This window comes from Anopheles gambiae, chromosome 3 (assembly GCF_943734735.2).
Source record: "Anopheles gambiae chromosome 3, idAnoGambNW_F1_1, whole genome shotgun sequence".
In the NCBI taxonomy this organism is placed as follows: Eukaryota; Metazoa; Arthropoda; class Insecta; order Diptera; family Culicidae; genus Anopheles; species Anopheles gambiae.
In genome coordinates this window covers 13416419-13431155 of record NC_064602.1, presented here as the reverse complement: position 1 = coordinate 13431155, position 14737 = coordinate 13416419, and the positions used below count along the sequence as shown (strand labels likewise).

At 41.3% G+C, this 14737-nt stretch overlaps 2 protein-coding genes across 7 annotated transcripts in view; both read left to right on the top strand.

The window, feature by feature from the left end:
• LOC1275461 (polypeptide N-acetylgalactosaminyltransferase 5) overlaps positions 1 to 14737 on the top strand; it is a 78314-nt gene that overhangs the window by 35628 nt on the left and 27949 nt on the right. The window lies entirely within an intron of this gene.
• LOC133393035 (uncharacterized) lies at positions 5121 to 7224 on the top strand. The gene is made up of 2 exons (XM_061656091.1): positions 5121 to 6904; positions 6989 to 7224. The coding sequence occupies exons 1-2, from the start codon at positions 6233 to 6235 to the stop codon at positions 7160 to 7162; spliced, it is 846 nt and encodes a 281-aa protein (XP_061512075.1). The 5' UTR covers positions 5121 to 6232; the 3' UTR covers positions 7163 to 7224.

Here is a 14737-nt window from a genome sequence, read left to right as displayed (position 1 = left end):
CCCACCCCCCTACCCCACATCGCGTAAAATTCTACATCGCCGCGGAGGAGGCAACCGTGGCGAAGGGGGCGGCACACCATTAAAGGGGAAGATTAAACAAAAGAACCCCGTAGACAGAAACCAAGAGAGAAAGAGAGTGTAAAACCGTAAATCGGTGGCGGTGAAGTAAGGGATGATGCTGATGGTGGTGCGGTAAGGAGCTTTTCCTTTTTGTCCAAAGCTTTCGTCAGGTGACTAACGGTCGAAATGGATCTCCTTGCACTGTCTGCTTTTAATCGAAAAGGTGGGTGGGCGAATGATAACAAAAAAAAAAACAACAACATAATGAATACAAAGAAAAAAAATGAAGAGCAAATACAAAGCAACAGGAACAGAACTTGTATAAAACTAGAAAAGACTGAAAGTAGAATAGTTTCGCACAATTTGTACATCGCTTTACATTGCAACACCAAAACACCGTAGGACTTCCTCGTTTATGACCATTTTAATGGCGTCAAAAGCATTCTTCTTGGTGCGTGCATCTTTCTTCTCTCTTCCCCCAAAGTACAGTGTTTATAATTGGGTAGAAATGGTCGTTACATAATTGATAATGACAACTTTATAACTGTTGCCATAAAATTTAACTGTCGGGTGATACAACCGCTATTTCTACTTGTTCGGCTCCGATCAAATAAGACAGACAGCAAGACACGGTATTAGGATGACATTGGTTGAGAAGGGGCGGCTTTGTTCTGACGGGATGCGATTGATAGGAGCTTTACTGATCAAGACTTATCTCTTGGCAAAGGCTGCTCCAGATAAGACGTTATCAATTATTCGTTTGTCTACTGCCGGTATTGATCGTCATTGGAGCATGATGAGATAAAATGTATCAAATGGTGAGTGTTATGTGTTTCTTTTTTTGTATTCTCATTGCTGTGTATTAAAAAAGGCTATTGAATAATGTTTCCCAAGAAGAACAATTAAAGAGTCATGTCGATTGTATGTCTGATATTCAGAAGATGCGTTAGGGGACCATTAGAAGTAATCAATGTGTAATTATGAATGTTAAGATATGCAAACTCTTATGCTGCGCGAATCATTTATGGAGTGTTCAGAAGTCCAAAAGCATTGTCTGCAATACCGTACGGTCACACTTGATGGTTTTATTTCGCTCATTAAAAATGTTTAAGCGACCCCATCGGCACATTAAGCTTGCCTCCTTCTGCTGTAAGTGCTGTACCACCTTTTGTTATAAAACCATTTTTTGTAGCATCCTAAAAATGCGAACAAACGAAAAGCGCGCGCACACTGCAAAAGGCCGCTTCCGTTAATTAACAAGATCGTATTCTTTAATTAGTTCCAGCGCCAAGAATTGTGCGAGCAGAGGTGCGAAAACTTTTACCAGTTCCCCCTGCCCGAGCAAGACCGAAACAGCACGGGTTTCTGGTACGATCGAAGCAGCACAAAACCACACACACACCGAGGCACAGTGCTGCAGTGGCCCGTTTTTGACAAATTTACTCTGAAATATCGTTCGGGCGATTGTCAATTACCATCAACGGGTTGCAAATTGGATTTGCTTCATAAAGTTCATCTTGTTTCCCGGTGCAGCCTCACCTCACCGAAGGGGGGAAATGAGGGGTGTGGGAGGGGGGGGGGCATGGGTGTCGCGCGATCAGACAAAATGAGTGAAGTTTTTCATGCCTCCTTCCCTTTGTGCTTTGGAAATTGGGCAAACACTTCCGAGCGAGTCCAGCGTAGCGTAGGGGTGGCCACGGCGGACCTACTGGCCTGCTGCCTGTCTGCCGGCTGTGGGGAAACAATGTTTCGTTTAAATCACCTTCTTTTCTTTCCCATGATTGCCTTTTCGGGCAGGACGATGGAAGAGGGGTTTTAACTCCCACCCGGGCGTCGGGTTCAGTTCATTTCCCGCCAGATGTCACCGGCAAACACAGAACCATTCCACTCTTCAACCCACTGCCGGGATGGGCGCGTGTTTTGCTGGGTTGAGTGCCTCTGCTGGCCATCGCCGTTGCTAGCTAGTCGGCAAAAATTCAATCAAAACTTTTCCCAGCTGTTGATGCAAAAGGATGCACAGCACAGTGAGGCGTAAAGTCGAGAAGAATAGAGCGCAGGCATCGCTGGCTGACCACTACGGTACACTGCCAGAAGGTTTCGGTACAGCGCCGCTCGTGCGAGTAACGCAGGTCAACGCTGATGAAGACCTCAAGTTGGCAAAAATCTTGTTTCGAGCATTAGAAATTGCGATGGAAATTGAAATTCTCCACCATCATCTGGTTGGTAAAGGGGGCAGGGTGTGTATAGCACTGCTGCCCCATGGCATAGTTTCGGACACCTTCCGGAATGAGAGAACTGAAAAAAAACGTACTGCATTGTTTGAACGTAGGATTGTTTAAGAGTATAGGTGTGAGTAGAACAATAAGAACTTTTTCAAAGTGAGATGTATTTTTGCTTCTACCGTTCTTCATTTACTAAAAGATAGGTAGATGGCTAGCGAAATAAGGATAGTAATTCTCAATTAAGTAACAATAAGTGAAACTCTTTCTTCGATCGAAGCACTTCTTGAAATGTATCAAAATAAATGAGAAATCTGGAATGCCAGGTCGGTCGGTAAATTTTTCAAGTAAATAGTTGTTTCCGTCATAAAAAATGCATTTTTGTTGTTGTTTATCTAGGTCTTGTAGACATTTGGTACTTCTTTTGGGTAATGGCATTTGCAACAAACAAAAATGCAACATATTTAATTTTTTCTGTCGCCAATAACATTGTTAACATTGTTGTTTTCTGTCGCCAATAACATTGTGTTTAGTGAAAATTGCCATATAAGTATATTTTTGCTTAAAAATCATGGATACATTTCATTTCATTTCATTTCATTTCATTTCATTTATTAATACAATATCCGCCATCAAGGCTAAATAAAGCAGACTTAAAACTAAATAAACCCTAACAAATAAACAAAATAAATCATGAAAAACTAAGCCTAACTAAACTAGTCTAGACCTAGCAAAAAAAATTAAAGAAAAAAAAACATAGGTAGAGCGTAGAGACTATCAAAACTTAATGAAACTTAGAAGAATAATTAAAGAGAATTAGAAGAAAAAATACGGTTACGGAAAGAGTTGAGAGAGGAGTCGAAATCAAAGAGATAGTAAAAGTGGTTAAACAACCTGAAACAGGATAGAATAGGATCATTGAAAGTATAAAGAGTATGACGTGTTTCAATTGACAGAGGATCACGAGGACGAAGGGAACGAGAGGGAACATACAACGAGATGGACGAGAGTAAATCAGGAGCATCAGTATCAGAAAGTAATAAGCCAGCAATAAAACATGCCTGAGACACTTGGCGGCGGAAGCTTAAAGAGTGAAGATTGAATAACTGCAATCGCGTTTCATAGGGAGGTAGTGAGGCAGCACCGAACAAACGACGAAAAGCAACCCTGGTAAAAAGGCGCTGAATGCTTTCAATTCTCGAACAGCCATCAATAGTAGGAGAATTCCAGATGATACTAGCATATTCAAGAAGAGGCCTTACCAGAGCACAATAAAGGTTTCTTAAGAAGCTTTGATCTCTAAAAATAGAGGTAAAACGTAAAATAAACCCAAGAGTTCGATTAGCTTTTAGTAGAACCTCATCAAGCTGCAGTTTAAAGTTAAGACGACTGTCGAGTATAATACCAAGGTCACGGATGGACATAACACGAGAGAGAGACGAGTTAGAGAGAGTATATATACTATATATAACTATAGTTAAATGAAATTGGAGAAAGAGAGTGAGAGAAAGAAATAACAGAACATTTATCAGGGCACAAGCGAAGTAAGTTGGATGAACACCAATGAACAAATGCATTAAGGTAATCCTGAAGACTCATACAATCAGAAGAAGAGGACACAGGTAAAAAGATTTTGATATCATCCGCATAAAGGAGATGACCTTCAGGAGGTAAAACATTACAGACATCATTGATGAACAAAGAAAACATGAACTTCAACTCCGGAATTTACTATTATTTTATAAAAAAAATCTTGAAAACCATTTTATATATCTTAAAAGTCAATGAAATGTTACTATAACTTTCAAGATGTATCCCAACTTTTTATTTATTCTTTTCGACGCACAACATACGCACCTGCCAGCCAAACAGATTTAGCTCGCGAGCCTGACTTTGTCGTCAGTGGTCGACTAAGTTAAGCTATCTTGAAATTTTAGTCATGAAAAATATGTTTTAACTGTAGTTACACTATGGAAACTTTAATACACAAACTGCACACACTGCTTCAGTTAAAAATACACACACTTTTGAATAACACTTGCTTTATGGTCAAAAATAAAAGCTTTAAATCAGTGGTATTACTGATTTTTGCTATCAAGCATACCTCAGGATTTCGTAGAAGGCATCTTATAAGTAATCGGTTCAATAACGATTGAAAAAAATGATACCCAATCGGAATAAACCCAACAAGATTCGTTTATGGAAAACGAAATGGTTGGTAGATTGTATTGTTGAACCGCAACTGTGGAAAATGTTTCATTTGCTTTTTTTACAACCCCACTCCTACCTCCGATGGTCGACAAGCACCATCAACATCATCAGTGTTGATCGTTGATTATTCCGCGGCATTAACTCGATTGACTTACGAGGAAGTGTAAGATATTGTGAATAGCAAAAAAGAAATAAAAAAGCAAAATACAAGCGAACTCTGGTAAAGACAGCGAACACAGTAGCATTGTTACAAGTTTTCTTCATTTTTGTCGATGTTTCCAATTCCACCATCGCACCTGATCATCGGGTGGACTATTAATTCGGTCGATGAAAATGGATTTTAAATGGCACTCAATGGGCTGCGCTTGGGTGAGCACGATTTGCTGTCGGGCTAGCCGCCGGAATAAGCTTCCCGCGGGCCAAACAGGTACGAAAGACTGTATAATTTTATTTTCATATTTTTCTTCACATCGTCAGTGAGCTTATAAACTCGTTTTATTGCTATATATTGCTACGATTTTAGTAAAGTCTGTCCTCGCGATAAAGATATGATACAGAGGGCGGAGTTTTTGTGAACTTGTATGCATTCAACTATTTGACATACTTTTGTATTAAACATTGTAGTGGTATGTTGCAGACGTTCCATTGAAAGTGTTATCATTTTCTCCTGTGAAAATTACGTTCGAAAGCAAAATTCAAGGAAACTAACATTACCCAATCCATTTCAGGAGGCTAAATTAAATTGTGTGACGCCTTTCATGATTTGATATACATGCCAGAGATTCCATGGCGACGAGGCAAAGGTTGTAGAAGCACGGTACAACTGTGGTTGGAATGCAGTTCGCAACGAACGGTTGTTTAATTAACTTCATTCCACCGGTGCCCTTTGACAGTGGTTTGCGGATGGATGAGTGATGCATTTATGATGTTAGGGACACTAATTTATTGCGACGGTTAGGCGTTGTGTGATGTGCGCGATGAATTTTTAATTGCAGTGCAACCAGGTGTCAAGCAATCAACGATCACCAGTGAGGGAGTGATTGAACCAGAGAGTACTTACACGATTATATTGCACCACATTCGTCGCAGCATCACTTCTAATTTAGCCATTTAACACGATTTATGAATAATTTAATGGGAGATTGTAATGACAGAATGCTGCAAACTATCGTACGGTGAAAAATAAGTGAAAATTCAAAACTACAGCAAACATGGATGGAAATTGAATATGGTGGCTCACTTGAACAAACACACTGACGTGTTCACAAACACTTTTTTCCGTGTAAAATGTGAGTGAAACATTTTTTTACACCGCAACACAGCACTTTAGTAAAATAAAACCACTCATCCTCCCGACTGGTGGAAGAAATAATTGTATTATTCACTACTTTAACTGTGATTTAAACTTAAATTCTCAACAACTATTGGCCATTTCTTAAAAGATTAATCTTTCTTCAACGCGAGGGTTTTTTTCAACTGACGTGTCCATCCCAAAACCTACTCAAATGTCTGATGTGGCCTGTTCGAGTAGCGAGAATTAATACACCTGCGCAAACACTTTGATTGGTAAATGTGTATGCAGATTGTTTGTACGATTTGTTCCAATTCCTAGCCGGAGCTCAATGCTTGAAGAAACTGTGGCTTGCCACGGTGCGTTTCGTGCGCCACTACAGTGTTAGTTGAATTTTCACCTCCTCAAGACGCGAAGTGTGCTCGTTTGTGTTCCCTCCCGCGCGTCCATCATGTTCTGCCGCCGGTCTGCCTGCCGAGGGCTGATAGCGCTGCTAGTTCTATTAGGCTGTATTGTTAGCTTCTACGCGCTAGAAGCGCCGCCACTTCCCGACGTGGTGCCACTGGCGAAAGCGCTGCAGGGCCACGTCGACAAGTTCAAGAAGCTGCGGGACGACCTGAAAGCGCTGCAAAATTCCCAGGATCGCCAAAATCCGCTCGCCTTTTTCCGCGAAACGATGCGCATCATGGAGGGGTTGCAGTCGCTCGGCAAAGACTGGAAGGATATTGAGCGGCTGCAGAACAAGAGCGACCGCGATCGTGACTTTGAAAACCTGCTGACCGAGATGGATCCACTGTGCGGCCAGCGGACGCCCCGGACGGCGTTCTTCGAGATTAAGCTGCGGTGCAGCTATACCGATCTCGGTGGCAAACCGTACTACAGGATTGGACCGCTCAAGCAGGAGCTGGTGAACCGGGTCCCGTTCGTGGTGACCGTCTATCACGATCTGCTGACGGAGAGTGAAGTGCGCCGGGCCAACGAAACACGCATGATCGAGCCGAGCGTTCGGCGTCGGCTGGACACCCTCGTACCGAACCTGTACAACGTGGCCGTGCGTGAAGTGAGCGAACGGGGATACAATGGTGGCAAAGTGAAAGCGCCCGCCCACAGCATCATGCTTTACGTAAGCTCGCGTGGTTTAGGTTAAATTGTTTAGCATTTTGTAAAGTGTAATATGTTTTGTTTTTTTTTTTTCATGACCATTTAGCTGGAATCGTATAAAACAGGTGGTATGACGTTATTCCCCGGAGGTACATTCGTAGTGGCACCCAGGAGCGGAAGCCTGCTGGTCTCCAAGCAGCATCCCTCGATCTGTCCGTCCAGTATTTCTTTAAACGTCATCACCAATTTTAATCTTCCTCTGACGGCGAAAACGCACTGATGACACGCTTAGAGCTTAACGTTAGTTTGACAGAAATAAATTGGCTAGATATACATTCTTAACTGTAGGATAATCTGGGAATCTGGGTGAATATCTGGGGTTTTTTGGTATCATTATTTCCCCCATTCAGTATGAGCAATTAACTGAGTGATCCAACAGTTACAATTTATTTCTATGACGTCAACTTCTTGAATGATAAGATCACTCTGTAGAAGCGCTCTAAGGAAGGTCTATATGCCTCTGAAGTAACTTATTAATTTTCCAACAATTATTGAACATTGAACAGCTACACTAAAATAGCCAATCCATATCGTCATTATAAGGCGTTTGGGACCTATACTTACTTGCGAAACCGAGCAAAGGGAACTCTGAAAATGAATTAAAAGTTGGTCGTAAATAGCGTCTGCGCAACACTGTCACTGTTCTAATTACAAAAAAAAATGAAGTTATCATTTCCCACCGTGCCGCATCGCCGGCACACAAAAAGTGGTCCTTCGTGGAAATAATTACGGCTAGAAAATGACAATGTAATGTACTTCGGACGCTTGACCGATTGGCTTACCGGTAGCGCTGCTGTTAAATGGCTCTCATCCACAGTGTCCAAGAATGCCAATCTAATTAATGTTCTTTTCTTTTTCACTTTGACAGTTGATTTTATGTCGCTTCTTCCATGCTGCCCCATCCTTCGGCACGGTTTCGTTCTCCCGTTCCAGCGCGGTGTTCTTTTGATCGTATGCTATTGGTGCGAGCAAGTAATCGCATTTTCATGCTCATTATTCATTAGCGTTGGGTATCATCAGCTCACAGCATGACGTAACTTGCTCCTATATTTTTTTTCTTCTATGAGCCTGTCTAAAATAGCGTTGACTTGACAAGACGTAAAATATTCGATTGAAAAGCTTTTTTTTTTTTTTGGTTCGTTGTGAAAATGCTCATCCTGCTGCATTAAGGACAGTTTTCACTAATTTGCAGTTAGACATATCCACGAAAAGCTCCAACGATTTGCCGTACCACGCCGTAACGAGAATACGAACACAAAAAGCTAAGCAAGGCAATGTGTCGCTAGTGGTGGAGAAGCGAATTAGAGCACAAAAACGATATGAAATTCATTTGCTCCTCCTTCTCCTCCTCTCGGTGTCGCCTAAACGTCAACGGCATACAGCTCTATTCGGAGGAAGCCCCACGGTATACCGTTCTTAAGTTGGAAAACGTAACCGGTAAATGCAAGTCAAGAGTTTCGTTCTCGGTTGATGGAAATGAATGAGTTGTCAGTGCTCGAGCGAACGGGTGAAGCCATTTCTGGAGACGAAGCGGTGGGCTGTGCAAAGCGTTTATTTTCTCTCATTTCAATTGCTGACAATTTTCCCCACACTTACCACTTCCGCACTCTTTCCACGGAGTGAAAGAACGTGTCACAGCGAATGGAAAAAAAGCGAATGGATTTCGTCGTTATTACTCACACGTACAACTTATTTCTTGAAGCTGGCTAGCGCTTTTTACACAAAAAAGTAAAAAAGAAAAAAAAACGTGACAGTTTTAACGTAGATTCTTGCGCGCGACACTACCAAGTAATCAGCTTTGGGTAAACATTTGGTTTGAGTTAGTTGTTGAGAGTTTGAATTCGTTTATGTGCAACGTTAGCTATAATAAATATGGATTGAAAATGAAATGAATGTGACATTGGCTTGGAAAACGTATTACGAAGTACTGTTAGCTTTTTATATACAATTTTAAATGTCTATCCTCAGAATCCTGATTTATGACACGCTTAAAGTGTGTTCGTGTGTAACGGAATTATAACTTTGACGAATTAATCAGTACAAATCATTCATATTTATAGCACGAAAGCAATCACGCATCACATTTTCACATTGTTTATTCAAAAGGCCCGTTGCCTCTTAACCTGTGGCGCGCAGCGATTGAATATTTGCGTTAGTTGAATTTATGTTATTTTCGCAATAAGATTGAAAGCAAACATAAAAATGTTTGCCACCAACATAAGCCTTTCCACCGCCGCTGCCTTCATCGTCGTCGTCGTCGGGGTGGCCATGCAACTTAATAATAATTTTATACGCTCACCATTCTAAGCGACAGCAGTGGTCCTGTGGCCGGTTCCACCAGGCGGCCCCACCACCACCCGTTTGCACACACCCCGCACTCCCGGGGCCCGCAATGTGCGCGTTAAACATTTTATTTGCATTTTTCACCAGCTGCAGGCTGTGTGTGTAACGATTTTATTTCAATTTCGTCCTTCATTGATGAGTTGAGGTGGCCTCCCCAACAACTCCCCGCTGATAAAGCCTCCGTCCGAAAGGACGGCAGCGAGCTGTGTGTACTTGCGTGTGTGTTTGCGTTGGTACGCAAAACCATTCATCTTTTTAAATAAAATTTATCACCATAAACTTCTGGCATCGGCTGCGCTGGCACGGTACAGTGCGCGGTGTTTTTATTTGTTGCACGATTGTGACTTGCGACGATTTTCCGACTCCGTGGGGGAATGGTCGGGACGGCAGGCTGCTGCTGCTGGATAGATTGCTGTGCACGGTGGTGGAAGATTTATTTCGTTCGATTTTCATTTCATTCTCGCCTATAAAAGATGCTTTCCTCCACGGCCGCAGACCATCGCGGGAGTGAAATGTGACGGGGGAAAAGTGAAAAGTGTTTTGTCAGTTTCTTGCGGGAGGTGTGTGTGTATGTAAGTTTGTCTTTTTTCATGCTTTGACTTTCGTGAACGACTCCCAATGTGAACGGCTGAATTGCAGGACGAACGAGGTGAGGTGCAAGACGGCGAGAAGCTCTTAGGCGTAAAAGCGACAATCTTATTTTATCGCTCGTCAGCATTCGCAAAGTATGCGCCGCGAATGGCATTTGCGCTACCATTACAATAAACATTTATATAGTATCGCGCAAGCATTAGGAATGGCTTGGGGCTGCTGGTGGGTAAGCGGTGGAATGAAAAAAAAGGGAAAAGTCAGCTTCAGTAAAGTAGCGAGCAATTTATCGAGCATGAAAATGGCGTTGAAGAAATAGTCGTGTTAATTGAGGCAGCTCGAATTGTGCTCGATGGCAAGTAACTTGCCTCACAAATCACAAATTTCATGGAATCGAATCTAATTGGAAACTCTAGCAAAAATAAAGCAAACATTGTTGGTAGCAGGTTGGTCGAATCGTTCAATTATTAGGGGAACATGGGGAAAAATGGTTACGTGGGGCGAAATGGTCACCTGCATTATTGGAAAATTAAAACGGTTTTAATGACTTCTAATGATTGAAAAACAAGCTTTCGTAAACAAGCTTTCGTAAGAATTTAACATACAATTAGAGCAAAAAAAATGTTTTTTCAGGTACATGATATTTACGTGAAAAAAGTTACCATTTTAATTTAATGTAAACTTTTTAACGTTAAAGTTTGTAAAATGTTTCATTTGGGGTAAAATGGTCTTTATGTTTTGACAGACGCAACATGATAAGGCTGTGGTATAAGCAAAGGTTGCTACAATACACTAGCTTTACATAAATAAACCTTAATTGTATGTATACTATAACGACAAGAAAAATTACTGACAACACGTGAATTATTGAAATATTCCAGCATTTTACTAAATTATTCAACAAAACACTCAAATAATATACTTTAATCTCTAATCTCACAATTCTATCAAAATGCAAGAGCTTAAACCAAGGCCTAAAGTCCAATGTTGTAGTCCATTTTGCCCCTTTGTTTTGATGTGATTTGACATTTTGTGTAAGACCATTTTGCCACCATTCTAAACCGCATAATACATTTTCACCACTTTTGACGTTGATTTTTAAATTTCATTTTAATCATTTATATTTGTTATTACTGCGTAAACTTCTGATTGTTTTTCATGAATGAGACGTTGAAGCCTCGATTGTCGTCAAAATAACAGTGTGAAGTGGTTTAACCAATAAGATACAGACCAAAATCCTTAACAGGTCCATTTGCCCCGCTTTCCTCTACATTTATTCGAACAAAAATTATTTCTTTTGTTGTAGTTCTAGTGTAGTTCTCTTTAATTCCAGTATTTTATTAACTTTTTGTGTTTTAAATATTAATTTATTTGATTTTTTTTCATTTTTCCAAAACTTATGTTTTATCGAGACTTTGAGCCGATTGGCCTCATTCGCCTCTTCAAATCAACAATTAATTCCTAATCTTAAAATCTTAAAACATTCTTCTTTGCCAGCCATTGCCGAAAAGTAGAACGTGGTTTCTTTTTCCCTACGATTATACGTCAGGTGCCAACAAACGATATTTCGTAGGTTTCTCTTGGCTGCCCTCACCACCACCATCGCAGTGGTTCTAATGGAAATAAATATTGCTTGAAAAACGCTCCAAATGTTTCATTATTTCTGTCCATTATGCTTAACAACGTTCCAGTGTTGCTTACTTTTTATTGCATTGGCCTGGTGTCATTCTTCCGAAATGAGCTTACTCAGCAAATCATAGCAATCTTTGTTTGTTTCTCAACGATAATGTGCTTTCGACGTACGACTGCAAAAGTTTTGTCCATCTCTCTATATAGCACTACGTGAGAAAAGGTAGCCGGTGAATTCCGGTAAAGGGCCACTTTTCGGCGAAATCTTCCCCCATTCGGAGAACGGTGGAAAGGTACGGTGAAAATAAATTGACACCCATTTATGCAAAGTAACAAATGAACTTTTGAGCAGTGGAAAAGAACAAACAGCTAAACACACCACTCATCTTGGAGTACTCGGGTTTGTGTGCTTTTCGAACGGAATTGTTTCAGAATCTGCGGTTTCAGTTTAAAAAGGTAAAAAAAACTCTAGTTCATAATAGAAGGACTCACGGGAACTTAGTTCTCATTTAACTAAGTTCCCGTGAGTCCTTCTATTATGAACTAGAGTTTTTAACTTTTTTTTAGAGTTTTTTAACTGAAACCGGTATAGAAATTATATAGAAACCGGTATAGAAATGGTTCCAATGAAATGAATTTGTGATGCTATCAAATCTTGTACTTTTAGAAACACTGAACGGATTTAGATATGAATCTAGAGGTTTTTATGCCTTTTAGTATTGTTTTGCAATATCCTGTTGACCTGTAACTTTTCAGGCGCTTTTAAAATGTGACATTTTAGCCGAATCCATGCTATTTTCAAGGGAAATTCTATTTATATTTTATTGTTCATAGTTGCATCCTATAAGACACTTAAGTCAACCCCACAAGCAGGCCTTGACCGACAACGGTTATTGAGCCAAATAAGAAGAAGAAGAAGAAGAAGTTGTGTTATTTAAAAAAAAACAAACAATCTTAAGTGTTAAGTGATATTTAGATTTTTGTTTCCAAAAAACATCACATTTCTGGGCTATCGATTGCAAAAACTTTGTTAATACTAAAAAAAAAATCCTCGTTGAATCGGTGTAAAATATGCAAAGAAAAAACGATCAGAAACATACTTGACATCTTTTATCGAGCATAACATTTATTGGCACGTGAAACGCAGCTTTTGCCCGCTGCCACTAGGAGGGCCATTGAAGCATCGGTGCATAAATTGAAATTGTAATGCAATCAAAGATTCATCTCAGTGCTATGGAAATTACGGACGGCAGCAGCTGCTGTTGCATTTGCGTCAGTTTATTAGGTTATAAGCAGAGCGACAGCGGCGGGGCGCGGCAGCGATAGCAGAAACTGGAGCAAAATCAAGACGCATAACCTTGGCCGTCGGTTGACGATGTCTCTACGACCGCCTCCTCAATGCATGTTGGAACCGTAGGTGGGAAACAGCAGAAGCATTGTGTGCGCTCTGTGGCGCATGGGTGGCGCGGAACACTTAAAAGCATAATCATAACGCCAAGCTGGGGGGGGCGAAGCCTACAAGCTGCACTGTGCCACGGTTGGGTATGTGAGCGGACCGACTTTCCAACCTTCTTGCTTATCCATGAAAAGTTTTTGCTCTCTCACGGACTGTTTTTGTTTTTAATGGTGGGTTGTGATTTGCACTGGTAACACGTTTTTATGTGTTTGTGCTTGTGCTGCGAGCAAATCGTTTGCCGGAAGAGGAAGGGACCCGACGAGCCAGTGTGTATGTATTGCATGATCATGATGGTATGGCTGTTTCGTGATTGTGTGATTGGGAGAATCGGTAACAATTTTTCTTCATTCTGCCCCACTACCACAGAGCTTTGTGGGGGGGAAAATGCTTCACCAACATCCCAAATGAGGGTAGTTATCACCTAACCGATACCCCGAAGTCACATGATGGAGCTTAAATTTACAATATTGTTCATACATTACCAGAGTTCCCCGAGCCCAGCCGGTCATGGTTATTTTATCTCAATATAAAAGACATCCAGGATGTGCTGCTACCACTACCACTACAACTGCTGTGCTAGTGTGGCAGCCAGCATAATTTTGCTCCATTTTCTTTACCACCCCATTGTTTCCTTTTTTCGCATGCCCGCTCTACAAACCCAAAACAAAAACTCCGAAAGGCGAAAGGATAATTCCCTAATGAGTGATAAAAAGCTGTACTTTATACTTTGCTTTTACACTTTTCACAAAAACGTAAAACCCTACATTAAAAAAAGAGAGAGAGAGAACGGGGAGAAATTCCTCGTACAAAAGTCGTACGGCTTTCTATGGGTGCCAAGCGAGCTGCGGATGTGAGGATCGCCGGGGTAGACGGAGGGGGGTGGTGTTGGTTGCCGATAGTAATGGGGGAAGTTTTGTGGGAATTAATGCTACCGCTGGGGATGATTCGGAAGCTGATGTGGTATGTGCCACACGGGTTCTAACCTTTGACTATAATGGTTTCAGCATTTTCGAGGTCGGGCAATGTGCTTTTTTAAGCTTTTCGGGGGGGGTGGCACTTTGCTAACAAAAAATGGTACTTTGGTGATATTTTCGTCTCAGAAAGGAGCGGCTGGAATGTGCAACAATATATGAGTGTGTATGTGTGTGTCTGTTTGCATGCTTTTGGACTTCCCGGTACCGAAGGGATTATGCATGGACATACTTGGAATGTTCAAGTTGTTTCCCCCCCCTCTCCCATGGTCGAGTTGCTTCATCATCAGTGTATTATAATGACTGTTTGTTGAACCTTTAACTCCTTCCAAAAGGGAAATAATATTGTTGTTAAACATTGAATAAAAAAAAAATTCACAAGAAAAGAATTGAAATCCAACCAACCCATGCTCTCGCCTTAATTAAAACTCTCCAATAAAAGCGACGAAATGATTTCATTCTTTGTTCGAACGAACATTGTTTGGAACGGAATCAATGGAAATGCGCGGAATATTAACGAATGAAGTGAAAAGAACGCGGCACCATAATTGATGGAATTATAAACTTCCCCCCCCCAGCGCGCGAGCGCAATATTTCCGACTAATTAATTGAAATATGAACGAATGATGCAAACCGGATAATGGGCTTCCGCAGCCGCCGCCGCCGCCGCCGATGGGCCCGGGCGCTGGTCGATATCGCGATTCATTGCACTCCAGCTCCGGCGAACGGTACCGTGGGCCCTCCCATGGAGGAGATTAATATGGCACATCCTGCCATCGTGCATTGTTGCTGCTGTTTACAATGACGG

Coding starts and splice junctions, on each gene's coding strand:
- LOC133393035 (XM_061656091.1), top strand. CDS start 6,233: ATGTTCTGCCGCCGGTCTGCCTGCCGAGGGCTGATAGCGCTGCTAGTT. Junction 6,905..6,988: donor CCCACAGCATCATGCTTTAC/GTAAGCTCGCGT, acceptor ATGACCATTTAG/CTGGAATCGTATAAAACAGG.